Raw genomic sequence first — 25,716 nt, forward strand, 5'->3', positions numbered from 1 at the left:
TAATCTTTAAAAATTAAATTAACTCTGCTCATGTTAAGTTTCCAAGACAATTTTCTCCATTCGATCCAGTATACAACAAGGGGTTTCCATCACAAATTTAAAATTCAAATTCAAAATTCAATGAGAAAACCCAAACGGGTGAATACAATTCAAAAGCCATACGTATTTTGGTCCACTCTAAGTCAGTTAATATCAAAACCAAACTAACTTAAAGCTTCTTACTAAAAGAGCTTTCATGATGGTTGATGAAGAAATTAAGATATAACTGTTATAAGTACCGCCCAGGGCTGCACAACCAGGTTCTCGACTTAAAAGGTTCCACTAATTTCTTTTAAATATACTCTATATAATGCTCAAATTATTATGATTATTATTGCCGACATTTTTGAGTTCGGAACAAAGAGAAAAGTTTGTCTTTTTGCGATATGGCAACAAGTCGCAATAAATTGATAGCTTATCTTACTTTAAGTTCGACTGATAACAGGTAACCGAGGCCCTTCTGAGTAATGGAAACAGTCACAAAGTTGTTTGCACCATGGAGCGACCATCCTCTTCCGCAATGCAAATGATTTATGCAGAGCTTGCTGCCGGTGCGTATACGTAATATCGAGCTGAAGATACATTCGATATATGTATGTACACATTCCATACGTAGTCAAAGCACAGAATGCGCGCCTGGAGGAAGAGAATGTACTGCTGCGCCATAGACTGAACCGGGCAACAACAGATCATCACACAAGTGCCACGGTGAACGTGGAATCGAAGATCAAGGCCTTCCAGTTGGAGGAGGAACGCGATCGCATTCTGGAGACACTGCAGACGCACAAGAAGAAATACAATAAGCTGCACGATGCATATCTGGAGAAGGTCAAGCGTTGCAAGGCGCTGGAGGAGATGTTCAAGCGACAAAAGACGCTAACGGGGCTGGTTATGAAATCCGCCATTGCCCAACGGAATACGGGTGAGATTCAGATATGCAGATACGCAGCTGGAAGCTGACATATATATACTGAGCAGAGCAACAACTGATGCAGGAGAAGCGTCAGTCACAGCAAAGCAAGGGCAGCGAAGCGGAAGTGGAGCAGCTGCAGGCGAAGCTGGCCAAGATGCAAGCGGCGCTGGATGAGTCCTATGACATTATTGATGAAATGGACTTTGAGCTGGAAAGCGTAACTAGCCCAAGCCGAGCCCGACTATACAGATCCTAACTCTACAATTATGCCAGGTTGACTTGCTCGAGATGCAGAATCGAAGTTTGCACGAAGAGCTGGCCGCGCTGAAGGCGCAACTGGCGACGGCGGCGCCGCCAGCGCTGCCATTAGCTGCCTGCCCCACTGATGATGACGATGATCCACCGCCCAAATACGAAGCTGGCGACACATTTCCCGAACAGGCGCGACGCAATCATCGCCAGCACGTGACCTCGTCCACCTGTGCCAGCTGCCTAAAGATCGACGATGCCGATGCCGATTCGCTGGAACGCGCTGCGATGACACACAGTGTAGGTCAAAACGAATATTAATCGATTGCATAAGCGATAACATTATCGATTCCGATTTCGATTTCGATTTCGATTGCAGCTTATGCAAAATGTTGAGGCGGAGAGCAATAATCTGAGACGCGAACTGCTGCGCTCGCGCTGCCAACGCACAATACGCTGCAAGCTGGAGAAAGAGAGGGAAGATGAAGATTGAAAGCAATTATTTGGATTATTTATTGAATTAATAATATATAATTATACAAATTATTTTTTCAATTTACGAAGAATTTTATTGTTAAGTTTGGAATTTGCATGCTAAAAACAAAAACAAGTAAGAGGTTTTAGTCGTGAGCTCCCGACTAGGGTATACCCTGAACCCTCTTCTTCCAATATCAAATGTATATATACATATTCTATTTTAGAAGCGATATGTCAAGTTTGGGGACTCTAGCTCTTATTATTTACCAAAATTGCCCAAAAAACAGGATATCGATATCGATTTTTATCGATTGCTTGGCAACGGAGTAAGTTATCGATTATCGGAAACAAGCTCGATCTGCGCAGGCACTGGGAGCACCTACATCTATTATTTGAAGTCTATAGCTTTTATATGCGGACAGACAGACGGACATGGCTAGATCGACTCGGCTATTGATGCTGATCAAGAATATATATATATACTTTATGGGGTCGGAGATGCTTCCTTCTGCCTGTTACATACATTTGGATTTTGCACAAATACAATATACCCTTATGCCCATTTTTAATGGGTTCAGGGTATAAAAAAAGTAGATACATATCTGTCTGGAAATTATTATTATTTGATTTTTAGACATTTTCATTTATATGACGCTATATATTTCTGATTATTACGAATTCAATTTATATTAAAAACATATATATGTATTTTTTGAAAACTTACACTTTTAAAGTCCTAAATAATCAAACTAATTCGTATAGCTCGACTTTATAGAAAATATTTGAAATATGACTGGATGTTTTGTGTGACAAACCATAAGCCGATTAGTTAACGGGAGGGTTGTCTTAAGACTGGATTAAGATTAATCAGAATCTTCTGGACACTAATTACGAGATTAATCTGATCAACTAATCTGATCAAGACAACCCTCAAACGCAATCGAAGCTCTTTCATAATCTTCAACGGCACAATCCAGTCTTCTGGCCAGAGTCTACGTTTGAAGACAAGTGCAAATGCAAATGCGGCTGGTATGCAGAATGCGATATTAGTCTGCACTAAGTGCAGTTAGTGGGTATGTTTAACCCAGTTTTAAGCAAGTTACGCCTGCCCCACAAGTGCACCAGCCGCAATTTGCATTTGAGGCCAGAAAAATGATCGAGACTTTAGAGCATGGCAAGCGTGATAGCGCAACCTGAATTTTTAGGCGAACAGAATTGGCAAAAAGCGCCGTCTAATGGCGATTAATTAAAATATTTGTTAATGACATCAAACTCGTTATGGCCAACTCAATTAGCCAACTCTCGGCAGGATCTAAATGGTCGGCACGCGGCAAATAGTAAGTGCTCAACGATTTATATGTTCCTCTAGATCACGCCCAAATTAACTGCAGACATTGCGAAAATTATTCAACATCAAATAAAAAATTCTCTGAGCTCTTTTTGTATAAACAAACAAAGACAAAGACAAATTAATAAGAATAGAATGATATTTGGAGAATAGAACAAGGGACTACTAGGAAACTCTGCACAAATATTTAATGCTCAAATATTTAAAAAACTACAATAATAACAAAGTATTTTGAATATGTCAATAATGGCGAAATTTCGACTAGAAAGTGCTTCGACAAAGTCTGAATTCGATACGATTGCGATTCGATAAGGCTAAAGAATTAATATTTTAGCCAGATCAAATCCTGCTATATTTAATGCAGCTTATTCGTATTGCAATTAATCAAGGTAAATGTGTAAGCCTTCTTCCACAAATTCTGGTTAAAAGTTTTGCCTACGCAAAAGCCCCCCCCCCTCGATTCCAAGTAGAGCAAAAATTAAGTTTTTGGCCAAGTGAGCACTTTGCGTATTTCATGTTTTATTATTTATATTATTTTTTTTTCATGGCTCAGCTAATGAGCGCGCTCCACATTAGATTTACTTGTTTCTCGATTTAGGAGCCATTTGAGGCACTTTATCAAATTGCACCACATCCACAGCGACTGAGACGGAGACCGGGACTGAGTGCGAGATTGAGCCATTGGAGCTGTCAAGCGTGGAGTATAAAAACGCTGAGGACTACCCAGATGAATTACAACGATCTCGATCAGCGACGTGTGCGTACACAGTTCTTGAGCCAAAAATATTCGTATTGAAATGATGGGAAAAGTAAGTTGAACTGCATTCAGATGCGAGCAGGTCCTAATTGCTGTTGCTTTAGCTCAGCTATTTGTTGTGCCTTGGCCTGGCGCTAATCAGCGCCGTTTGGACAATCGAGCTGCAGCCGGAGCCGGACTATGGACCCGTGGCATACGAGTTCCATTGGTCCGTTCATGATCCGCACACGGGCGACATCAAGAGCCAGAAGGAGACACGCAAGGACGACAAGGTCGTTGGCCAGTACACGCTGATCGATGCGGATGGCTATCTGCGCACCGTGGACTACTCCTCGGATGAACACAGCGGCTTCAATGCCATTGTCCGACGTGAGCCCACCGACATCAAGATACCGCAGCCTGCGCTCGAGCCCAAGAAGCTGATTGCCACCAAGATACTGGCACCTCTCTCCCCTCTGGTCCACTATGCACCCAAGGCTCTGCTGAAGGGCCCGGAACCATCGGAGGGCAACTATGTATCTGTGTCGGGACCCACGGCCCAGTACAAATACTAAAAAATACTAAAAAAACATCTCATAGCCAACTGATCATATATTTCGACTACATCTCCAATTCATGAACTGCACGAGCCTTCAAGGAATCTGCCAATATCTCAATTGTGCTAGCCACGTGTCTGGCATTCATTCTATACCATACATATTTAAGTTATATACATACATTATTCTGTACATCAGTCGACAACACACACTTTACAGATGCATCGTACATACATACCATACATAAATATATGCCATATTGAATCTGTTCTCTAGAAGAGCACAAAAGATTTTTGCACTCTTTTAACATTTGATTAAGCAAAGTTCGTTGATTAACTCCCGATCCGGTTATAGTTCCTAACTCTCAAGATTGTATCATGCTCTTCATAGATAACCATATATATAGTATTATTTAAGTTCCATCGATAGCTAGTTCAGATACTCTATAACTCACAGCAGCTGCGTCTGGGCTTGTGATGCGTCATCGTTAGATGCAGAGTACAGAATACAGAATACAGATGCTCCGATAAACTAACGCTATCTGCTGACGAGACATAGAAGTTGATAATCTCACGTAGTTGTCGTCTGCATCTGTCTATCTATGTCTGGCTGGCGCACGTGTGCAAGCCGAGAGAGTCGAACTTCTATTGCGCCGCCAAGTTGGAGCGATCAGTAGCAAAATGTGCGACGCAGTGCCTACACGACAAACTGTTCCAGTCATCTGGCCGCTGCTGATGGTGGCGCTGTTGGGAGCTGCTGTGGCCGGTGCCGAGGAGCCTGATGGAGCGTGGATGGCGCCATTGCGGCAGCAATACGGCTGGGATACAAATCAATTGAAGAACAAAGTGCAGCAAGGTGATGTGACCACATACGAGCTGGGCACGCCCAATTATCAGATCCTGAATCCGGAAGATGAGCCAGAGTTCATAACCGAGGATCAGCCGCACTATCGTGAGCTGCTCCGGCGTTTGACCAGCTCCGCCAATGCCACCGATACCATAGACGTGGCCATGCCCAGTGCCAGCGCCAGTGGACGTAGCAGTGCCACAGCCATTGACGAGTCCAAGGCGACGGCAACTGGCGAATGGGAAAAGCTGAAGAAGCGCAGCTTTAACCAAGAGCGCCCAGAAAGCGAACGCCAGCAGGAGGTGGAAGCCGTGCCGCTCGATGAGAGAAGCCGCCATCCCAGGGTACAAGTCTATGCCGGCGCCAAGCCATTTCAGACACGCATCGCCAACATGAGTTAGATTTAAATTCGTTTATTGTTGAAATTAATATTTAATTTGTTTTAAGACAACCCGTTCAAAAGTATACGAAACTAACTTTCTTCAAGTGTCTGCGTACTGGCTGCACCCAATTATTTTGGAGCCAAAAAATAGTTTACTTTTCTTTTAAATTTAAATTAAGAAAAACAAGACGAGAATATTAGTGCATTTTGTCGGTCGCTCTTTGAAACAACATTTTTTTGTGTATAAACATTTTCCGACCACTCGACGGATTTATAAATTCTGTCTAGATCTGGGTCTGGCCCTGAGTCTGTGTCTGGAGCTGCGTGGGCCATTCATGTGCGCGTTGTCATCTTTAATATTTCAGTTAGTTTTCTTATCAATCTGATGATTAACTTATCAATTGGGAAACATTTTGGAGTGTCTGAACACGTACCAAGACGATGTCGTTGCAAGAGACTTGCTCAGCTTTTCCTCTGAATCAGTCAACTAATTGACTACAATAATGGACATTATGGACATAATTCTGATATATGACAGATCTCACCTGAGCTGAAATTAGGCATTTAAATATAATTTGTCAAGTGTGTACAAACTTTTTAAGGATACTTCTTGTTGACCAAGAAGGAGGATTTGTCGATATACATACAACGAATAGAACCTGCAGGCGGAAGGGATGAGTGGAAGTAAACCAAGTAAAAGCTAAAATAGTGGCTAATTAATATGCCCTCATCCAACATAACTGGGAGGAAACTGAAAGATTGGCCATGATATGAGCAAATTGGGCAGAGGAAGGATTGTTTGCTGCGACCCAGTTTGACGATCTAATCGAAGAAGATGCATATGGAATTAATGGAGAAATATCTAGTAACCGATTTTTAAATGACTTTAATGAATGCATAAATCCATTGACAGCTTATTTTTCAGCAATTCCCAAAAAAAATACTATGAGTTATCTGCCTAAAAGCAGAAATTATAAAAGAATGTATCCTAATAATATTCGAAATGGAATTTCAACTAATTTAATATAATTCTAATAATTGAAAATATTTGTTTGCAATGGCAACAAGGCCAAGTATAGTGTCAAGTCTAGAACGGGAATATTTGCTTAAAAAAGTTTGAAAAGTTTTAAAAAGTGATTCATCGAAAATTTGTTTGGCTAGAGGAAAAACTGAGCCAGTCTCTTGCAATGACATCGTCTTGGTACGTGTTCAGACACTCCAAAATGTTTCCCAATTGATAAGTTAATCATCAGATTGATAAGAAAACTAACTGAAATATTAAAGATGACAACGCGCACATGAATGGCCCACGCAGCTCCAGACACAGACTCAGGGCCAGACCCAGATCTAGACAGAATTTATAAATCCATCGAGCAGTCGGCTCTGAAAGTGCAGACACAAAAAAATGGTCAATGCGTGCAGAGCTAGAATTGAATATGAAAATGGCAATTGGCAACTGGCAACTGGGAATTGGAATTGGTGGAGTTAGCTTATGGCTATGGCTATCAGCTCAGCCGGCGAGTGCTCCGAGAAATGCATGAAATTCTTTTACGGAAGCGCTTCTGATTGTGACTGTGATTGTGGCTGTGGCTGTGGCTGTGTTGATTGAGGCATAGCTAATATGTATATGGTTTTGGTATCAGAGCAAATGGGAAGCGTTGGCGTCGCCAGCAACAACGCCACCAACATCCCCTTGCCCCTTGCCCCCGTCCATTGCAGAGCAGAGCGTTTGGCACGTGCCGGGTGCAACGCTTCCGCGACCCATTTGCATAGCGCTTGTAATGTTGGCAAATAGCTCGCGGCCAGCGAAAACGTATTTAAGAGCTATTCAGCAAATTGAGTTTAAGAAGTTGCACGCGACCAGCCAGTGGAAAACGAGCGCAATCCGAGCCATCGACAACTAAATCCATAAATACTGCTGAAAGGTAAAATAAAAACAAAACAACAACCATATGAATTGATTTGGGAATTGGGAATTGTGTGTCGTTGACCGTTGCTTAATATCGACCCATTTGCGTATTACTTTTAGATGATTGTGCGGCTCAATTTGATATTTGCGCTGCTGGCGCTGATCGCCGCCTTTGCGCTGACCCACGCCCACTTTCCCGAATATTGCGCCGAGTGCGAGCAGGAGATCTGGGAGCAGGTGCCGTGCAGTGAGCTAAGCACCACGACCATTTTGCCGCCCACAACAACTGGCAGCACACCACGGCCGATAAGCAGCACCACGCCGGCACCAACAACAGCTAGACCCACTGTGCCCTCCACACTGCCCTGGTCCACAACGAGGCCGCCCATCTATACGACGCCAACGACGCCGTCCACGTACAAGAAGTGCTACTGTGAGTGCAAGCTGGGCTGCAAGGAGTTCTGCCGCAAGGTGTCTGTGGCCAGTCCCAAACAGCAAATCACACAGATCTCATCCACGGGCGACTATGCGCCCGGCGGCCAAATCGAGTATACGCACTCGCATCAGCGCAAATACTATCCCAAGTATGCGGCGGCCAGCAACAGCTACAAGCCCTATCCTGTGGTGTACAGTGAAGCGGCGGCGGCGGAGGCAGCATCCGCGCCAGCGCCGAACAACATCAATGCGCCCAACTACACGCTGGAGGAGCTGGCGCATCTGCTGAGCACAGCCTACGGCACCAAGAAGGGCTATCCGGCCAGCCCGCAGCCGCCGCCACAGCCACAGCCACAGCCACAGCCACAGCCACAGCCATCGGTTTACTACTCACCGCAGCCTCTGGTGGCCCGTCTCCAGCCCGAGTACAGACAGGTGATCAACAAGGTGGCCGCGCCAGTGCCCAGAGAGCGGGTGATAATCCGAACAGCTGCCGCAGCTGTCTCCACTTCGGGACGTGCCGTGGCCAAGGCCAAGACGCCATATGGCGAGGTGGTGGCCACATCAGCGCCCGTCTATGAGAGCACCACAACGTATCCGATGCCGCCACCCGAGACGCCCAAATCGTATCCAGCGCCCGAGCCCGAGCCTGAGTCCCAGCCCGAGCCCCAGCCAGTGCCATTGCCCATGCCCCAGACCGAGGCATATCCCACGCAGACGGAGGCATATCCGGACAAGTCATACGAGACACCCGAGTCGAATTCGATAAAACCAGAGTCCGCGTCATCCTTCGACCTGGCTATCGATAACTATCTCAAGGATTTCGGCTATGACAACCAAGTCAGAGACTTGGGCTACTAATCCACCGAAAAAGTTCTCACTTGTTATTAATTGTTGTTAGGTTTAGAGCTATGCCTAGATATATGTATTTAGTCGGATAACGCGTTTTCCATGTATTTATTTATTTATTTTCCCATCGATTTTGATTGTGAAAATATGCGTGGACTTGTTGAAAATAATATAAAACCTACAAATATTACATCAACTTAAAATTTAAGAAATCTCCGCCAAGACGAGCAAATGCTGCTTTTTTTTTAAATTTTGTAAAATTGAATTATTAATCAAAAATACTTTGCTTTGAGTTTTTAGGGCACAAGCAACTCGTGCGACCTTCAGGCACTTGCCACAAAGAGTTAGTTGCTTGTACTTGCGATTTTTTTGGCATATGCCAAAACAGACACCAAGTTAAGTACTAGCAAGGCTGGTGCTGGTATCGCGCGATCTACAAAGTGTGTACATGTCGCTAAGTAGACACAACTTATTATTTATGGAGTCTACTTAAATGCATACGAGTGTGTCTCTCGCTGATTGGGTTGGGCGACAACGACAGCTAGCGACAGCGGGCGTGCCGCGTCTGGAACTCGAACTGGAGCTGTGCGTGAGTCGAGCGGTGCGGTGCGGTGCGGTGCGGATCTGGAGCGAGCCACTCGCCATGCAATCGTAATCTTGTTCTAAATGAATGTGTGGCGCAAGATATTACTTCATATCGAATTTACCTACGTGTCTCGATTCGCTTTTCACTTGGCGGTCTGCGGTCTGTCGCATTGATTTGTGTGCGTGAAAGGCTGCGGCATGTGGGCAGCGCCCCGCAACTCCACCTCCTCCGATCGACCGACCGACCGACTGGCATATAGGCAAGGGTTATCCACCGATATGGCTACGGTCTGGTTGTCTTGTGTGCCACACGGACGGATGTTGCAACTTGATTAATTAATTGAGTGGAAAAAACTGCAAGCTCGCCGAAGGCTGTCTGAATGTCAATGTGCAATTTGTTGCAGCTATCGACGAAATAGTTTAGTTCAACTTCCCCTCAAATGTTGATAGATCATTTTGACAAATTCAACCAATCTATCAATTAAGCCTAATTAGCGAAAAGAGTCTCACAACGTAGCCGAAACGAATTTTATAAAATTTTCAATTTTATTCAACGCTTGTTGACTTGACTTAGTGTCAATGCATAGAAGGGATTTCTATGAATTCAAAGTTGTATAATTTGTAAAAATCTAACGTTATTTACCCGAGTTATTCCAAAAGAAAATATCATCAAAAAAGTTTTGGTTTTCGAACCGAAGCTGATTTTGAACCAAAACGTGATGTAATGGCGATGACGATTTGGGTCAATATGTCGCCAGTCGATAGTCCTGATCCTCACGATTCCAAAATGGTATAAAACTCCAAAGCCTGACATTATTTGGCCGAGATAATGCCTTAAGAAATGCGCAATTTTTTTTTTTATCAGAATATATAAATCTTTTATTTGAAATGCCTATATATTTTAAAACAAGCTTAGAAAAATAAATATATAATAAATATTTAAATTATTTTTTAACCCTTAAACAAATAGTTTAAATATACTGGAAAACTGCATAGATATCTATTTGTCTATTATATTTATGGATAATATTGTCAGTTATTAGAGTTTTTTATTTTATTTATCGCAAAGTACAGTGATAAGGTTTGTAATTTTGTTTTCTATAGTTTTACTTTCACTCGACTTTGAAATACGCTCATTATCTAAATGAATTGCTGGCGGCATTGTTGGGCATTTGATCCGCAGATCAGCTCGACTCGAGGAGAGCAGCAAAAGTCGATTTGGTGCTGCGAACTGGCTGCAAGCTCAGCAAATGAGCCAAATTTTATTTGAATTTTTATTTTTACTTGGGTGTTAAGTAAAAAACTATTGGCAAAACAAAAAGTAACTGTTTTACATTTAACGGCATTCCAGTTCAGGTTTGGTCTAATCCACACGCACCGTGGTTGGAGGCGGGGCTCGAAAATTCGGTATAAAAGTTGCGTTCGCGTCATTTGGCGACATAGTTCAGCGCAGGAGCCTCAAGTGAAGTGATCCAAACCAGCCAGCCCAATATCATAGTTAAATAACTCAAAACAAGACGCAAAATGTTCTCAGTGAGTTTTGCCAGCTGCACTTTACAAAGATTTCGCATTCAATGTGTGATTTCATATCCAATTCCAGCTACTTTCTGTGTTCGTGTTGGGCGTAGCTGCTGCCGCTGCCATCGAGCTGAGTCCCATTTACCATGCGCCAGCGACGCACATTGTGAAGCCGCTGCTGAAGAGCGTCGAGGTGGAGGCGCCGGCCCACTACGATTTCAGCTACTCCGTGCACGATGAGCACACCGGCGACATCAAGAGCCAGACGGAATCCCGCAAGGGCGATCAGGTCCAGGGACAGTACACACTGATCGATGCCGATGGCTATCATCGGATTGTGGATTACACATCGGATGCCCATAACGGTTTCAATGCCGTCGTTCGCCGTGAACCCCTGGGCCACAAGATCGTTAAGGCTGCACCGCTTGCCAAGATTGTGTCTCCGTTGCCGCTGGCCTATGCGCAGCCCAAGCTCCTGGCTGCCCCTAAGCTGCCTTTGGGCCTGTACCACTAGGATCAGGGATTGCAGAACTGAAACCGAGAGAGCGAGAGCGAGAGCGAGAGAGAGAGAGAATCCAAACACTGATTTCATTGCATTGACGACCCACATCTCAAACTGAACACTCAACTCAAAGCAACTTTAACTTTAACATTTTCTAGCCAGAACTTCAAACACTATCCTGTCCTCACCTATACTTTCACACATCTACGCGCATCAGTCCCTCTGCTAGGACTCTTTTAAGCACGATTTATATACGTTATAAATCTGTGTTTCCTATGTATTATATATTACGAATATGTGAACATAAACGCAATAAATGCATTTCTATAAATCAATACTTGGCAGCTGTTAATGTAACAGCGCTCTATTTGCTAACAGATAAACCGCATAACATGAACACGTTAACATAAGAAAAGACTGTTATGTTGGACTTAACATAGCGAAAGGACAAATCAACTGCCAAAATGTGGGATTAATGATACAGGATGGGACTAAAAATAAATATCATTATTTTGAACACAAGTTATTGGATTGAATCCAATCTTTAATAACTTTACATTGGAACAGCACAGGAACCGCTCCGAAATCCTGCAATATATCCTTAATTCACGTTAAAAATAAAACATTAGTATCGAATGTGAACAGCCTTTTAATAGTAGTATGCAAATCGGGCATTATGGTTGATATCTACATGTGTTGTCGCTCTAATAACGTGTAATAAGGGAGATGGGTTCGCGACGCACTTGGGCATTGAAACCCAGCAATGGATCCGAACTGTAGTCGACGATGCGACGATGTCCATCGGGTTCGATCAGCGAGTAACGACCCGTAACATATTCTCCACGTCGATGCTCGAACTGATCCTTCACATCGCCCGTATGGCTGTCGTGCACGGAATAATGAAACTCGTACTGAGCCGGGCTAGAGATGAGCTCATCCGGATGGCCGGCAATGATGCCGCCCTCAGCGGCTGCAGCGCACAGGATCAGGCAAACAGTCAGACTGATCGTCTGCAATGGACACCACATTAGAGCTCAGTATAATAATAATGAAATGTTTAACAAACTACCAAGACGTTCATTGTGCTTCAGTTGAGCTTCAATTGCAAAGAGGGCCTCACACGCAGCTGACTCAACGCCGAGATCCGAGTGAACTGATGCCCAACTGATCGCGATACCTTCCTTATATACTTAGTATATGCCCAGCCCAAGACATGCCCCATTGTCGCAGTGGCCAAGTTGTGAAGCTGAAACCGAATCCCCGACAATGCAATCGCTTACGCAATCCCCGCGTCTCTCTGAGATCGCATCTCGGCAATTGCAGACATAAGGGAAATGATATCTGATGCGTTTTGGTTGGCTTTTAAGGCATTTGAATAAAACGTAACAGAAAAGAATAAGACCGCTTTTGGTATTAGAAAAGCTTTTGGTTTTATTTGAAAAGTAGAATTTAAGGACAGATGAGGAATTTTAAAAGTTGCACTGAAATTAAGCTTAAGCTACAAAATAGACTAGGACTACAAAATGGGGTAGAAATAATTGAAGCAGAGGTCAGTTCGTTGAGGATTACAAATTCGGTGCTGCCATATTTGCTAACTATTGCAAATTGGCAGCACTTAAATGCAGTCACATCTGCTATTTAACAGGTAAACTGAATGTTTGCTAGTTTAACAGGCATGTTAAATAATATTTGTAAAGAATTGAGCGCCAAACAATTTCTCAGTTAGACATTATTTATTTTCGACTTATAATTACCATTAACACAATATATTTATTCTGTTTTTTTTTTTTTACATATGTATTTACGTCTTTTTTATCATTATCACAGCATTAAAATTAATGGATTTTATAAACACATCTAGTTTAGTTAAGACGTTGCGTAAATGTACACGATGAATTTGGAGCAAACATAGAAGGGCGCGCGCTGCCATTAATTGGGTAGATTTAACAGGAAACGAAGGTTCCGGAGTATCAGGTACGACAACATAAACGAGTACTCGTCTGCTCAGTTCCACGAACAGTTCATCCGTATCAAAACTTGTTCTCCAACAAAGATCCTGTCATGTGAAAGATATCAAACGGTATTAGAGAATTTCGCTCGAGCCGCATATTTCCGTTTGCTTTCGCAATAGAATTGATGTTAGGATTTCTGTCCGAATTCCATAAAGTGCACCCAATCAATGCATGCTTTGCTTTATCTATATACTCTACGCTACTCTAATCTAGATGGAGTGTAACCGACTTCTACGCTGGCTGATTACCCAAATGAAAGTTACCATTCTCGGCGACCATCCAGGCAGTTAGTTTCTCGTCTTCCGTTTTGTTTGTCTCATCCCAGGGAAACGTAGCAGCCTTTTCCTTGAGTATTTTTTGTGCTCTGAAATTGATCAATAACTGATTTAGAATGAGTCAGAATATCTAAAATATATACACATCAGCTTTCGTATACTAATTAACATGCAAACTCGTGCAGCTAGCTACACTTAATGTTAAATTTTAAATCGATGGCAATAATCCATCAGAACTTTGGCTCGAAATCTAAACTCAAACGCAACTAAAAGAAATAACCAACATGAAGATGCCTCCGGTGAGTTTTGCCCATCTAAGCTGTCAAGTCTTTTAATTGTTTGCTTTTTTTTTATTAATACTTTAGCTATTCCCCATAATGATTTTAATAGTAATTGGATTAAATTATCGAAGCAAGTAGTACAAATAAACATTTACATAGCATGAGCTCATGTGTTTTTCATAATATTATTTAAATGAAGCCTCATTTAATTGGTGACAATGTGATAAAATAAAAAACAGAACAAAATGAATATGATTTCTATTTAGATATATACAATTTGTTACGCATGCAGATGTTTACCTTATGGGCCAAAAGCGACAATCTTCATCAACTGAGGAGTCGTTTTGGGTTTCACTGTGGAACGCGCAAAATGAATGCAAATGAAAAGCCAAGGAAAACAACAGACAGAGTACATATAGAGAGATAGATAGGAATAGAGTACATAGACATTAAGAGAAGAAGCACAGATATGAAACTTGGCTGAGTATATGAGTATGAAGCACTAGTACACACAGTTCCAATTAATGCCTGGGCAAGATTCGACGCGGATTACTTACGGATTCGTGGACAGGGAATCGGTGCGGCTGCCATTGTTCGCCTCCAGGCTGCTGGGAGTTCGCTTTTTGGCGGCACGCTTGAAATTCTCGCTGAAATAGTCGCGTCCATTCTGGGAGCTGGTCGTCGTTTGGCCACTTTTCGCCTGCTGTGTGGGCGGCACTGTGTGCGGATACTTGCCATCGCTGTCCGAGTCCATGGACAGGTGTCCGAACAGATCCTCCAGCAGGATGTTCGATTTGGCGTTGCGCTGACGTTTCGCCGACGTTTTCAGTTTCGAGCTGTGTCAATGGATCAAACATTTTTCAAACTATTTACAAACACACATCAAAAGCCACGAATTGCATCAAAACAGTGCTCGAACATTTCAAACTATTGAAATAATTGACAACACAGACCAACACACAAATACACCCGATACTGGGGACGTGCAGGGTACAAATCGAATTTACAACTTTGAAAAGATGTACATAAATTGATTCCTATCGCTTGAGTATAGTATAGTATTTATCTCCTGATCCTTGCGGAGCTAAGTCGATCTTAGACACTTACGTCTATCAGATATCCTATTCAAATAACTATTCGACTATTTATGCCTTGAAGATCGCCTTCAGCAGCTCTGCAAATTTATCTACTTACCCTAGTATCAGATCCAGATCGTCAGCTTTCAGCCTTGGCTCCGTTGGCGCTGCCTGGGAGCGCGCCGATAGCCGGATGGCAGCGCCATTGAGCAAGGACGTCGGCTCGAAGGGATGCTGTGGCGGATGCTGGCGCACAATGATGCTTGATGGCGCCGGTATGGCGCTCACCTTGGAGAACATGTTGTACACCTTGGCCTCGGGCTGCAGCTGGGCAGCGGGCCGCGTCTGCACATAGTAGCCGCCCATGCCAGGTGCCAAACGGCTGTTATTTTTGGCATTCTTGTTGACCGTCTCGTAGCTCAGCTGGCTGCCATTTACATAGATGGCGCCGCCATTGCGCGTCGACGTGTTGCTGAAGGATACATTGGGATGATGATGCTGAGGTTGAGCTCCAGGTGGAGCTGGCAGACCAAACAGCTGCGAAATGTTGCGATTCAGATAAATATCATTGATGGACTCTTTGCCCGGCGGCGGCGGCGGCGGCTGCGGCTGCTGGACCATGCCCAAGCCCAGACTGGCTGCGTCTGTGGATGGGAGCACGCCCACTCCGACTCCGGACAAGTCATTGTTGGAGAGGTAACTCTGCTTGGGCTGATAATTATGGGGCATGCTCACATTTTTGCTGACTTGTCCATTGAACAGGATCTTGCCATTGCTCTTCATGTTGTTATTGTTGTTGTTGTTGTTGTTGTTGTTGCTCTGATGTATGAGCTCAGTCACGGCCTGCAGCTTCTCCTGCACGGGAAGCACATTATTTGACACAGTGGGAGGTAGGACAGCATATTTGGAGCTGAGCCTCACATTGGCCTTGGCAGCCGCCGTGGGCGAGATGCGCTTGAGCGCATGGAAATATGGATATTTGAGGCTCTGCTGAGCCGTTGGCCGTTTCTCGGGATCGTAGGCCAGCAAATCCTCCAGCAAATCCAAGCCATTTTGGCTGCAGCGGCTGACCACGCTGCCCAGTGGCACCTTAATGCAATCGGGATAACGAAAATGTATCATGGCCGCCAGTCGATAGCCATCCGGCCAGTCGCTCTGTTGTTAAAAAAACCCAAAAGCTGGCACATAATTCTCTCAGCAAATATCCACAAAACCCACCTTGCCGGGCGTGCCCAGCACGGAGCATATCTTAAAGAGCTGATCCACCTCGCTGCTGCCGGGAAATAGCGGCCGGAACGTGTACAGCTCGGCCATGATGCAGCCCATGGCCCAGAGATCGATGGTGCTGCCATAGTTGGTCGAGTGCAGCAGCACCTCGGGCGCACGGTACCAGCGCGTGGACACATAGTCCGTGAACGGCGGTCGGGAACGTATTTCGCGCGCCAGCCCAAAGTCCGCTATTTTGATCAGCTCCGGACCCGAGCATAACAGATTCTCGGGCTTGAGATCGCGATGAAAGAAACCATGCCGATGCATAAAGGCCAGCCCCGTCAGGACCTGAAACACCAATAGATCAATATATATTTCACTTTTTATACGCGATCCTTGACTTACCTGAAACAGTATACTCTTGAGCTCCGGTTCCGGTAAATGCGTGTCACGATCCTTGATCATTTGATATAGATTCTCCTTCATGTACTCAAACACAAAATACAAGGTGTCGTTCTCCCTGATCACTTCCTTCAGCTTGACGATATTCGGATGCGACAATTTCTTCAGAGACTGCAAAACAAAATCCTTAATTAACTCAATTGCGGCAATTTGATTGGTTTATCAAATGCGAACCTTCACTTCGCGCAAATTCATAGCCTCCTCCCAAGAATAATATTTGCGCTTCATGCGTTTTATGGCCACCTTCTCGCCGGTGTCCTTACGCTGGCCCAGCACAACGGTGCCATAGGTTCCATCGCCCAGTTGGGACAGTGTTATATATCGATTCATGGTACAATCAGCATGGGAGCGCCTTTTTACATATTTTCTATATGTGCGACTAGACGGGCTCAACACTGAAAAAAAAACAACGTTTACTTCTATTTCGAATAAGACCTTATTAGCGCATATTGCCCGGCTATATCCGGCTAAAGGTTACTGCTTCAAAATGTATAGATTTTAACTGAGCTTAAGGCCGAGCAGAATGTAAGCAAACAATTTCCATTCACCCGTTTTTCACATATATTCCACAGTTGCGAGTGGAATTTTTCAAAAAAAAAAAAGCACAAATATCAAATTATATATATATAAATCTAAATTTTAAGTACATTACGATCTATATATAATTCATTTTGAAATTTCCAAATTCTTCCTTCTGTTTGGCGTAGAGGGGAAAATCGTGATTAGTTGAACGTGTCGACATGCCAATGGGACTTGTTTTAAAAGACCATTAAAACAAATGCAAACACTTAAAATCGAATCAATTTCAGCTAAGTAACTGGCAATTAATTGGATTGGCTCAACTCGTGAACAGGGACCACATGTTGAGGGCATTTCTACTTTTTTTTTTTTTACGGATGCCACCAAGTTGGATTTAATCAATATATCGATTAAGGGACATGAACTCTTTGAAGACTTGACCAATTTATTTTGATTGTGCCACAAGTCTATCAATTGCCCCAAATATCAAGGTCATAGTCCATTGTTTTGGGGCTACAAAACATTGCTTACCGATTAAAGGGATAACATTGTATTGGCTACAATGAAAATATAAATAAATGTGCACGGATACTTGGCGAGATATCATCATAATTAACGTATCATCGCCCAGAGCTGGGCATTCGCATTTAGTACCTAATCTAGTTGAATTGTATAAACGCCTTAATTGTATATAATTTTCAGTAAATTATTCCATTCGCTGCCCTTTTGAATGCACATGCATTTTTAACTTGACCTTTAAAATAACAAATGCAAATTCTCTTTTATTACAGAAAATGCGATTTCCCCTTTCAGAGTTTATACAGGGTGTCTATGTTGGTTTGAGCAAGCCAAAGGCTTTGTGTAGCAAATTATTGAAAGATATATATATATCTTATGATATCTGAATTAAAGAAAAAATGTCAATTGCAACGAACTGCAAGATACTCTCCACGAGGAGATAAGGACAAGTTTTCACATTATTAAGTCAGGATAGGAAAGTATTCGTATATCCAAATTTAAGCATCTAACCAAAAAATACTCTTTCTTTTATAGGCTAGCGTACTTTAATCAATACCCTTAATCCTTGTCTCTATTTCTTAATCCTGTATAACCTTTGGCTAGAGCATGGTAGTCTCAATAACCTTGGGGATTGTAACCCCCGAGTGGAGCACCCTGTATGCAAGAATAAAATTACAAGCTCGTCCCCATTTGGTATCACATTTCAGAGACAATTAGAAGTTTCAAACGTTGGGCTTTTATTACTTATTCATAGCACCATGTCAAATTAGAAGACATTTCGTTTTAGGTTCCAAGTCCATATACACTCAAATAGGACATGTGTGCTTTTTGGTAGGGTAAGGGGAAATGGGAAAGGGGGTCGGGCAAAGGGGGGTGGGGGTGTGGCCAGTAGCCAAATCCAAGTCTTGAGTCAGCACGGGCTTTTGTTTTGGCTTTGGCTCAAATATTGTGGCCTAGCCTTGAAACACATTTAACATATCGTTAAATAGAATTCTCCATACAACACGCACACCAGCAAAACGCATTTATTTATTATGATGAACCTATCCGCCATATCGCTTGAAGATTATATATGTATTCGCGTATACAACTTTAGTTCATTTCGGGCCTCACTTTATCGATTAACTTTAGTTAAAACAAACTGAATTGGACAACCATTGGCAATTGCCGAGCTTGTTAGCTTTACCTACGGGCACACACGATATCGCAGCCGGAACGTGAATATATAGCGGAATATGCTGTGCGGAATTAGAAAATATATATGTATATTGCGAAACCGAAGCGAGCTTATCGCAGTATCTATTGCGAGCAGCAGTTGATTTTAGAAGCAAACATGAACAACTACCAGCTACGGCGATATCCACAACAACCGCAACCCTAAGTAGACCAAGCGCCCCTTCCAGGCCCCGTTGTCAACCAGAAGGGCGGCGCGAGAGCGAGAGCCACGCACGAAGCTTAACGAATACGTGGAATCAATCGAGGACCCAATATATACCGGCCAGAGCCAAGCGATTGCACCTGTTCAAGGCGCCAGGGTTGAATTTTTTTTCGGCAACTAAGGAGCAGGACCACAACACGCATTCTCCGCATGCGACTTGCGAGTCGCGGCTGGTAACTAGGCATGGCTCCAAAATTGTTTGGGACATTAGCGGGTTGCCGGGGCAACGCATAAATTCGCCAGCCCGAACATGGCCAGCGCCCGGCAGCAGACATATGTTTAATGGGCATCAAGGGAAATGGATGAGGAGACGAGCACCAAAAATGGGCTAACAAATAAAACGTTTCTCGAGGAGGTTAACTTTCCAGAGCCGGGCATTATTAATCTGGACATGATCAAATCCGCCTATCTGGAGGAGGGACAACGTGGCGAGACGCGTCGCTTGCATCAGCTGGAGCCCGTGGTACTGGAGCGCATCACAACAATGCGGCTGGAGTTCAAAAGTGAGTCAAATCTATCAGAATATAAAAGTATATTATTTATACTTGGATAATAACAAAATATCTCAGTTCTCAGAACACCATGGAATATTATGTATATACGAATAATTAAGAAAGAATAAAACTTAGTAATCCGATTTCATAGATTTATTTATTTACATAACATTTAAAAGATTATAAAGATTATAAAAATGATTATTAATGGCACACATTATAATGCTCAAAATTCAGATATATTACGCATCGATCATTTGTGGGTTCTGCCGAACCTGACCAAACTCTGTCTCAATTGCAACAAAATCGAAGTAATCGAGCACATTGGAATGCTGACTGCACTCAAGGAACTCAATCTGAGCTTTAACTATATAACCAAAATTGAGAATCTGGAGACATTGGTCAATCTGGAGGTATTATCTTTGTTTAGCAATCGCATAACAAAAATCGAAAACCTGGAGACATTAGATAAATTGGTCATACTGAGCATCGGTAACAATTTGATCGAGGTTTTGGATGGCGTAAGTCGAATCTGAGCCTAACAATTGATACCATATACTAATATATATATGTGCTTATTACCTATTTCACAGATTGATCGCCTGCGCTTTGTCAAGAGCTTGAGAGTACTTAACCTGGAAGGGAATCCCATTGCCAAGCTGCCAGACTTTCCGCTCTCGCAATATGTAACCGCAATATTGCAGCAATTGAATTACTATGAATACGTTTACATCAAGGATGAAATGCGCGAAGCGGCTCAAAAGAGATTTTAGTAAGATATTTGAAACCAATTTGAAAATATTACAAATATAATATATTCCACTCTAACAGCAGGGAACTGCGCGAAATCGAGGGCAAACAGGAAAAGGAGATACACGCTCGGGAGACAAAGGCACGCGAACTCGCCGAGGCGGAACGTTTGTCTTCCAGTTTTGTAGAGCATCTGGATGGCCACCAGCTGTATGAGACCATGTGGCGTGGCGACAATGACGGCAAAGCTCTGATGTTAATTGGCCCAGTCGCACAAGAGCTGGCGGAGGAGTACGAAAACGATGTATTCGAGCTAACTCAGAAGATTTACAAACTGGGTCTGGAGCGCTTCAGCGAACGCGATGCGGAAATTAAGGATTTTATGGGCAGTCTACGGGAAGGCCAACAGGAGCTGCAGACGCTCGGTCAGCAACATATTGAAGAATTTATGCAATTTAGGGATAAGATCTTTGAGGAAGCGAGCAGCACGCTGCGTGAACTGGAGGCTGGCGATGAGGATGCGCCGGAGCACTTGCAACTATGCGAAGCGATGGACGCACTGAATGCGCAGTTTGACGATGCGCTGAATGAGATGTGGCAAAATCTAATGGCACAGGAGCTGCACCTGCACGAGGCAGTTGAGGTAAGTTTAGCTGCCTGTCTAGTCTGTAAATCATAGAATCTGTGTTTTCACAGGAGACCACGCTGAACTTTGAACGTCGAATTACGCGCTTAATGGCCAGCTTCATAGAGGAGGCGCAAATTTACTTTCTCCAGCTGCGCGATGTTTGCGAACACTTCGCGGACAACATGACCGATGCAGTGTCGCGTTTCATATCGCATAAGCTGGCGCTGCAAGATCTGGATGCAGTGCCTCAAGAGTTGCGTATGTGCATCGATGATCGGGAGTCCCTATTGCGGATTGTAGGCGATATGAAAGCCACGCAGATATCACGCATTGAGGAGCGCGAGGATCGCATGGCCACCCGCAGCAAGGAGTTCATAAACAGCTACGTCGAAAAGCTAAGCAAGTGAGTACCAGGTCATCCGATTGCAACGAATCAACTCAAACAAATAGTATTCCAGAGATGAAATGAAGCGACATCGTGCTAAAATATTGGAAATTAATTCGTTTATGGAGATGATGACTAAGGCCATGGCTAACCTACCTGAGGAAATTCACTCGGAATTGTTTTTGGATGAGCGGTAAAATTTGCAGCTGCTCAGGTTCCAGCGCAGTCTAAAGTTGAGGGCTTGAAACATCCCTTTAATAAAACATAAAAATAATTCACTCTCTTAATGCAATTTAGTTCGCCATTTTTTCAGCTGCTTAACAAACATTGTGTCCATTCGTTTTCGATTATTGGAGTCAAAATTGGAGTCAAAGCACAATCACTAACAAATTTAATATTTAAAAGGAATATAAAAGGATTTTCTTACAAAAACTAACAAACCCTAACCCTTGTAAATGCACAGATTAACACAGTAAGTTTCAGTAGAAATATAAGTTCACTTTCTGTTCTTGCTCTTGAGCTTTGCAAGATACTCTTCCAAGCCCTGCTGAAACAATGGCGTATTTATATATTCTAAGGATTCCCGTAATTGACCTTCCGGATCGTTTATCAAAAGCTGCACATCTGGCGCACGAAACTGTCGCTTGGTCAGTGCTCTGGCCTCCGGTTGTGTCTTCTCAAAGCTGCCAATGAATTCAGCACATTTGCAGAGAGCTTCCGACTTGCTATCGGCCACTTCATCGATGAGATTCACTTCTAATGCTTCTTCTGTGGTAAAGAGCTTGCCCTGCAGCAGCGCTCGTTCAGCGATCCGACGCGGCAAGACGCTCAGATAGGACATCATTATAAACGGTGGCACCACATACCCAAATTTCGTGGCATGGATGCCAATGCTAAAGCCCGGCAACATGACGCGGTACTCGCAAGCTGCAGCCAACACACAACCAACGGCAAGTGCGTGACCCTGCGTGGAGAGAGAAGGGTACCAAATGATCCTATAACTCATTATTCAAATTGAACTTACATTGATGGCCGCTGCTGTAGGAACACTGCTTTGGTATAGAGTTAGCCACAGGTCCTGCAGCGTTGACCAGAATGCCAGCAGACGCTCTTGGTTCGGTTTGTACAATTCATTGAGATCCAGACCGGAGGAGAAGACTTTATCGTTGGACTGTTAAACAAGAAGAATATAAAGCCCCTGCTGTAGTCCGTAAGCTATCTTACCGATGTCAGTATTAGGCCACGACTTTTGTTACATTCGATCTGCTTAATGGACTCGTGTAGTTCCTGCAGCAGCTCCAAGTTGCAACTGTTTACAGGTGGTCGGTTCAATGTCAGCATCGCAATGCCCGTCTTGTCGTCCATTTCCACCACGGTGAGATTGGATGCTTTTGTCATGGATCTGTGCAGGCGAGGCAATTGGCGCCTGCCCATATCCATGAGTTTTGTTTGGCTACGCAGCATTTTGTGCACTGTTGATCACATGATAGCATAGCAAACAAGGTCATTAATTTGCACACTTTGATAACTTTAGGCATTTCGTCACAACATTGCTGTTATGGGTGTTCAGCGCTTGTGACGTCACTGCCGGCAAAACTACGTACCATGTGTGGATCGTTCAGTAAGAAGAAGAAACAAAACTTGTTCTATTCCCTCGTTTCAATGCAACTCAGCGGAGTTAAGAACCCAGCCATAGATACAAGCCCAATACAAATTTACAGATACAACTTTTAAATGGCATATATACATATTTAATATATATTGTGTGTATAAAAACATTATATGAGAATAGCTACAAATTCAAAGGCAACGAATTCAATTCTTGGCCTTCTTTTTTAGACTTTCCAGATATATGCCCAATCCTTTTTGCACAGACGGTTGGTTTACAAAGAACAAAAACCTTTCCAAATCCTGGGCACGTTCATTTTCCAACTGTTGTAATTCAACAGCCCTCAGCTGCTGCTTGGTTAGCGAACGAGCTAGCGGATTAACTTTGGCAAATGTACCAATAAACTGTGCACACTTGTCCAAGGCTTGCTCCTTGCTAATGGCAACTTCATCGATCAGGCCAATACTCAGTGCTTCCTCTGTGGTAAACATGCGACCCTGATTGAGCGCACGCTCAGCTTCACGTCGGGGCAGAACGCTTAGGAAGGATGACATAAACCATTTGGGTGCGACGATGCCAAGTTTAGTTTCGTTCAGGCCAATTGTGAATTTTGGCAGCATAACGCGATACTCGCAGGATGTGGCCAATAAACAGCCTCCTGCTGGGGAATGGCCCTGTCGAAATTATTATTAATTACAATGTTCTATAGTGATTTTATGCTATTTACGTTAATGGCAGCTGCTGTTGGTACACTGCTGCCATAGAGGGCCAACCAGACGTCCTGCAAAGCGGTCCAAAATTCTCGAATTCTGTCCTTGTCTGGCTTATACATTTCGAGTATGTCCAGACCAGCGGAGAATATGGTGGGATTTGACTAAAAATTAATAAATACAATTGATGAGCTAATCATGATAGATCAACGATTCTCTTTACCGATGTCAATATTAGGCCACGACTTTTGTTGCCCTCTACTTCCCCGATCGATTGATTTAGATCACGTAGCAAATCCAGGTTGAGACCATTTACGGGCGGCCGGTTCATTGTGAGGGTAGCGATGCCAGTTTTATCATCAACTGCCACAGTGGTCAGCTTTGTGGCAGTGGACATATGCCTGCACACACCTGTGGCACGGGGCACCAGACTTAAGACCTTTGAACGCATCATTCTTAAAAAAAATAATTTCAAAGATGTCAAAATCTTAAAGTGACCTTTGGACGCGGACTCATATTAAGGAATTTTGATAAGGTGAGTACATTTAATAATAGAAAACAATTTATCTGAACTTCAATTTAATTATTTAAGATAAGCGGTAAGCATGTAAGTAACTATACAAATTTAAATCTTAAATTGATTTACCTTAATATTCAAATTGTTAACTAAAACAGCTGTTACAGAACCTGTTGCACTTCTATTGTTATTGATTATTCGATTATTCGCAACGATTGTGCCAGGGCTGAAGGATTTGAACTGCTTCATTATGTATTAAATCACTGATAGAATGAAAGTTATAATTTAATATTAAAAGAGCTATATATTTATTTAAATTTAATTGAAAAAGTTTAGAAATCAGTAAGGAATTTTTAACTTTAACTTAAGATAACTAACATTAGAACGTTAGCATTAAAGTGCATGAACCAGTTCGCCAAGTGTAGACTGGCCAGGTTCATATCGCGTAGCAACTTTGTTATTTGACATTTACCTTACACGTCACTACGCCGCAGCTGTCACTTTGCCGATGCGACTGCCTTCGTGTACGCTTTACTCTTATTCTTCGTTCGCCTGGCTGCGTTGCTGTAACTTTCACTAGCGCGTTTCATACAAAACATACACGTAAAAATGGGCTCTGGCAAGCAACAGAAAGTGCAATCGTCTGGTTTCACCAAGGAGGAGGAGCTGCTGCTGCAGGACTTCAGTCGGAATGTCACCACGAAATCGGCGACAATTTTTTACGGCAACGCTTTCATCGTCTCCGCGCTGCCCATATGTAAGTGCCCTGTGAATAGTGACACGTTGTTGATTTTCCCAACTTGCCCGCTAACTGAATGTTGATGCTTTTAAGGGCTGTTCTGGCGCATTCACAACATGGACCTGTGGCCCAGCTCCATTTTGTTTGTGCTGGTGACTGCGGCTAGCACCTATTTGATGGCCACCGCCTACAAGAACATCAAGTTCCAGCTGAAGCATAAGATTGCCGTGCGCCGTGAGGAGGCTGTTACCCGCGAGGTCAACCGTCAGCTGGGCGATGACAAGAAGGTCACGCGCAAGGAGAAGGACGAACGCATCCTGTGGAAGAAGAACGAGGTTGCCGACTATGAAGCGACCACATACTCGATTTTCTATAACAACGCCCTCTACCTGGCCATCATCATTTTCATCAGCTTCTTCCTGCTGAAGAATGCCACGCCATTTGTCAACTACATCTTCTCCATTGGCGTGGCCAGCGGTGTCCTGGCGTTGTTCTCTACCAGCGCCCAAACGAACTGAACAATTTCATGTACTCGTATTGTTAGGCCCATTAAGAGATTCTTACCTTAAAGTGCGAGCAACAGATTCCATTTATCATACTCGCATCTTGTCTTGATGTAAACATTTTAGCTATTTCGAAAATATCAGTTTTATAATGAAATGTTGTCTTTCTTGTAGAAAGCTTTACAAACACTTCCATGTGCAAAATGTTTAAATAAATTTGTAAAACCCAAAACAAAAACAAACTA

The 25,716-nt window shown here is 43.2% G+C and overlaps 11 protein-coding genes and 1 long non-coding RNA gene across 16 annotated transcripts; 8 read left to right on the forward strand and 4 right to left on the reverse strand.

Moving 5' to 3' along the window:
- The first annotated feature begins 466 nt into the window (after positions 1-466).
- LOC6627346 (girdin) lies at positions 467-1,877 on the forward strand. Its single transcript, XM_002052421.4, has 5 exons — positions 467-590; positions 656-961; positions 1,018-1,169; positions 1,226-1,501; positions 1,581-1,877. The coding sequence occupies exons 1-5, from the start codon at positions 536-538 to the stop codon at positions 1,692-1,694; spliced, it is 903 nt and encodes a 300-aa protein (XP_002052457.1). The 5' UTR covers positions 467-535; the 3' UTR covers positions 1,695-1,877.
- Positions 1,878-3,690: 1,813 nt separating this feature from the next.
- On the forward strand, positions 3,691-4,609 carry Cpr30B (Cuticular protein 30B). Its single transcript, XM_002052420.4, has 2 exons — positions 3,691-3,835; positions 3,888-4,609. The coding sequence occupies exons 1-2, from the start codon at positions 3,824-3,826 to the stop codon at positions 4,335-4,337; spliced, it is 462 nt and encodes a 153-aa protein (XP_002052456.1). The 5' UTR covers positions 3,691-3,823; the 3' UTR covers positions 4,338-4,609.
- A 371-nt stretch (positions 4,610-4,980) lies between these two features.
- LOC6627344 (uncharacterized) lies at positions 4,981-5,651 on the forward strand. The gene has a single exon (XM_002052419.4). It carries the CDS (start codon positions 5,000-5,002, stop codon positions 5,564-5,566), a length of 567 nt encoding a protein of 188 aa, XP_002052455.1. The 5' UTR covers positions 4,981-4,999; the 3' UTR covers positions 5,567-5,651.
- Positions 5,652-7,317: 1,666 nt separating this feature from the next.
- Positions 7,318-8,930, forward strand: LOC6627343 (proteoglycan 4). Its single transcript, XM_002052418.4, has 2 exons — positions 7,318-7,472; positions 7,577-8,930. The coding sequence occupies exon 2, from the start codon at positions 7,577-7,579 to the stop codon at positions 8,750-8,752; it is 1,176 nt and encodes a 391-aa protein (XP_002052454.1). The 5' UTR covers positions 7,318-7,472; the 3' UTR covers positions 8,753-8,930.
- Positions 8,931-10,772: 1,842 nt separating this feature from the next.
- Positions 10,773-11,682, forward strand: Cpr30F (Cuticular protein 30F). Its single transcript, XM_002052417.4, has 2 exons — positions 10,773-10,858; positions 10,926-11,682. The coding sequence occupies exons 1-2, from the start codon at positions 10,850-10,852 to the stop codon at positions 11,355-11,357; spliced, it is 441 nt and encodes a 146-aa protein (XP_002052453.1). The 5' UTR covers positions 10,773-10,849; the 3' UTR covers positions 11,358-11,682.
- Positions 11,683-11,976: 294 nt separating this feature from the next.
- LOC6627341 (pupal cuticle protein Edg-84A) lies at positions 11,977-12,506 on the reverse strand. Its single transcript, XM_002052416.4, has 2 exons — positions 12,415-12,506; positions 11,977-12,355 (listed from the first exon to the last, which is right to left on the reverse strand). The coding sequence occupies exons 1-2, from the start codon at positions 12,424-12,426 to the stop codon at positions 12,050-12,052; spliced, it is 318 nt and encodes a 105-aa protein (XP_002052452.2). The 5' UTR covers positions 12,427-12,506; the 3' UTR covers positions 11,977-12,049.
- A 307-nt stretch (positions 12,507-12,813) lies between these two features.
- Positions 12,814-19,056, reverse strand: LOC6629157 (serine/threonine-protein kinase dyf-5). 5 transcript variants are annotated; one of them, XM_032438437.2, is made up of 8 exons: positions 18,885-19,056; positions 16,835-17,055; positions 16,604-16,771; positions 16,208-16,546; positions 15,108-16,144; positions 14,471-14,749; positions 13,621-13,721; positions 12,818-13,401 (listed from the first exon to the last, which is right to left on the reverse strand). In XM_032438437.2, the coding sequence occupies exons 2-8, from the start codon at positions 16,988-16,990 to the stop codon at positions 13,376-13,378; spliced, it is 2,106 nt and encodes a 701-aa protein (XP_032294328.1). In that variant the 5' UTR covers positions 16,991-17,055; positions 18,885-19,056; the 3' UTR covers positions 12,818-13,375. The 5 variants fall into 5 exon arrangements, 4 of the variants coding, with proteins under 4 accessions (XP_032294326.1, XP_070065200.1, XP_070065199.1 ...); XM_070209099.1 differs by having other exon boundaries at positions 12,816-13,721; positions 18,889-19,056; XM_070209098.1 differs by having other exon boundaries at positions 12,816-13,721.
- On the forward strand, positions 13,718-14,961 carry LOC26530905 (uncharacterized). Its single transcript, XR_001450178.3, has 3 exons — positions 13,718-13,931; positions 13,998-14,125; positions 14,180-14,961. It is a non-coding gene; the product is annotated as an uncharacterized lncRNA (long non-coding RNA).
- A 363-nt stretch (positions 19,057-19,419) lies between the features above and the next one.
- Positions 19,420-21,680, forward strand: TbCMF46. Its single transcript, XM_002052414.4, has 6 exons — positions 19,420-19,639; positions 19,868-20,151; positions 20,224-20,402; positions 20,462-21,023; positions 21,077-21,411; positions 21,467-21,680. The coding sequence occupies exons 1-6, from the start codon at positions 19,435-19,437 to the stop codon at positions 21,588-21,590; spliced, it is 1,689 nt and encodes a 562-aa protein (XP_002052450.3). The 5' UTR covers positions 19,420-19,434; the 3' UTR covers positions 21,591-21,680.
- Positions 21,681-21,755: 75 nt separating this feature from the next.
- On the reverse strand, positions 21,756-23,133 carry LOC6629155 (enoyl-CoA delta isomerase 1, mitochondrial). Its single transcript, XM_002052413.4, has 4 exons — positions 22,998-23,133; positions 22,618-22,865; positions 22,418-22,564; positions 21,756-22,357 (listed from the first exon to the last, which is right to left on the reverse strand). Exons 2-4 carry the CDS (start codon positions 22,855-22,857, stop codon positions 21,890-21,892), a joined length of 855 nt encoding a protein of 284 aa, XP_002052449.1. The 5' UTR covers positions 22,858-22,865; positions 22,998-23,133; the 3' UTR covers positions 21,756-21,889.
- LOC6629154 (enoyl-CoA delta isomerase 1, mitochondrial) lies at positions 23,122-24,449 on the reverse strand. Its single transcript, XM_002052412.4, has 4 exons — positions 24,359-24,449; positions 23,936-24,167; positions 23,730-23,876; positions 23,122-23,676 (listed from the first exon to the last, which is right to left on the reverse strand). Exons 2-4 carry the CDS (start codon positions 24,164-24,166, stop codon positions 23,209-23,211), a joined length of 846 nt encoding a protein of 281 aa, XP_002052448.1. The 5' UTR covers position 24,167; positions 24,359-24,449; the 3' UTR covers positions 23,122-23,208.
- A 280-nt stretch (positions 24,450-24,729) lies between these two features.
- On the forward strand, positions 24,730-25,713 carry LOC6629153 (translocon-associated protein subunit gamma). Its single transcript, XM_002052411.4, has 2 exons — positions 24,730-24,986; positions 25,062-25,713. Exons 1-2 carry the CDS (start codon positions 24,839-24,841, stop codon positions 25,484-25,486), a joined length of 573 nt encoding a protein of 190 aa, XP_002052447.1. The 5' UTR covers positions 24,730-24,838; the 3' UTR covers positions 25,487-25,713.
- Positions 25,714-25,716: the final 3 nt, after the last annotated feature.

Source organism: Drosophila virilis, chromosome 4 (assembly GCF_030788295.1).
Source record: "Drosophila virilis strain 15010-1051.87 chromosome 4, Dvir_AGI_RSII-ME, whole genome shotgun sequence".
Lineage (NCBI taxonomy): Eukaryota > Metazoa > Arthropoda > Insecta > Diptera > Drosophilidae > Drosophila > Drosophila virilis.

Excerpts from the sequence above, each read along its gene's own strand:
- LOC6627346 (XM_002052421.4), top strand. The coding sequence starts at position 536 with ATGGAGCGACCATCCTCTTCCGCAATGCAAATGATTTATGCAGAGCTT. Across the intron at positions 591-655 it reads TTATGCAGAGCTTGCTGCCG|TCAAAGCACAGAATGCGCGC; the intron begins GTGCGTATACGT and ends TTCCATACGTAG. Across the intron at positions 962-1,017 it reads CATTGCCCAACGGAATACGG|AGCAACAACTGATGCAGGAG; the intron begins GTGAGATTCAGA and ends TATACTGAGCAG.
- LOC6627344 (XM_002052419.4), top strand. The coding sequence starts at position 5,000 with ATGTGCGACGCAGTGCCTACACGACAAACTGTTCCAGTCATCTGGCCG.
- LOC6627343 (XM_002052418.4), top strand. The coding sequence starts at position 7,577 with ATGATTGTGCGGCTCAATTTGATATTTGCGCTGCTGGCGCTGATCGCC.
- LOC6629157 (XM_070209099.1), bottom strand. The coding sequence starts at position 16,990 with ATGAATCGATATATAACACTGTCCCAACTGGGCGATGGAACCTATGGC. Across the intron at positions 14,750-15,107 it reads GATCTGGATCTGATACTAGG|CTCGAAACTGAAAACGTCGG; the intron begins GTAAGTAGATAA and ends CCATTGACACAG. Across the intron at positions 13,722-14,470 it reads GATTCCCTGTCCACGAATCC|AGCACAAAAAATACTCAAGG; the intron begins GTAAGTAATCCG and ends GATCAATTTCAG.
- TbCMF46 (XM_002052414.4), top strand. The coding sequence starts at position 19,435 with ATGGATGAGGAGACGAGCACCAAAAATGGGCTAACAAATAAAACGTTT. Across the intron at positions 19,640-19,867 it reads AATGCGGCTGGAGTTCAAAA|ATATATTACGCATCGATCAT; the intron begins GTGAGTCAAATC and ends CTCAAAATTCAG. Across the intron at positions 20,403-20,461 it reads GCGGCTCAAAAGAGATTTTA|CAGGGAACTGCGCGAAATCG; the intron begins GTAAGATATTTG and ends CCACTCTAACAG.
- LOC6629155 (XM_002052413.4), bottom strand. The coding sequence starts at position 22,857 with ATGCTGCGTAGCCAAACAAAACTCATGGATATGGGCAGGCGCCAATTG. Across the intron at positions 22,565-22,617 it reads GTGGCCTAATACTGACATCG|TCCAACGATAAAGTCTTCTC; the intron begins GTAAGATAGCTT and ends CTTGTTTAACAG. Across the intron at positions 22,358-22,417 it reads CTACAGCAGCGGCCATCAAT|GGTCACGCACTTGCCGTTGG; the intron begins GTAAGTTCAATT and ends CTCTCCACGCAG.
- LOC6629154 (XM_002052412.4), bottom strand. The coding sequence starts at position 24,166 with ATGATGCGTTCAAAGGTCTTAAGTCTGGTGCCCCGTGCCACAGGTGTG. Across the intron at positions 23,877-23,935 it reads GTGGCCTAATATTGACATCG|TCAAATCCCACCATATTCTC; the intron begins GTAAAGAGAATC and ends ATTAATTTTTAG. Across the intron at positions 23,677-23,729 it reads CAACAGCAGCTGCCATTAAC|GGCCATTCCCCAGCAGGAGG; the intron begins GTAAATAGCATA and ends TAATTTCGACAG.
- LOC6629153 (XM_002052411.4), top strand. The coding sequence starts at position 24,839 with ATGGGCTCTGGCAAGCAACAGAAAGTGCAATCGTCTGGTTTCACCAAG. Across the intron at positions 24,987-25,061 it reads CGTCTCCGCGCTGCCCATAT|GGCTGTTCTGGCGCATTCAC; the intron begins GTAAGTGCCCTG and ends GATGCTTTTAAG.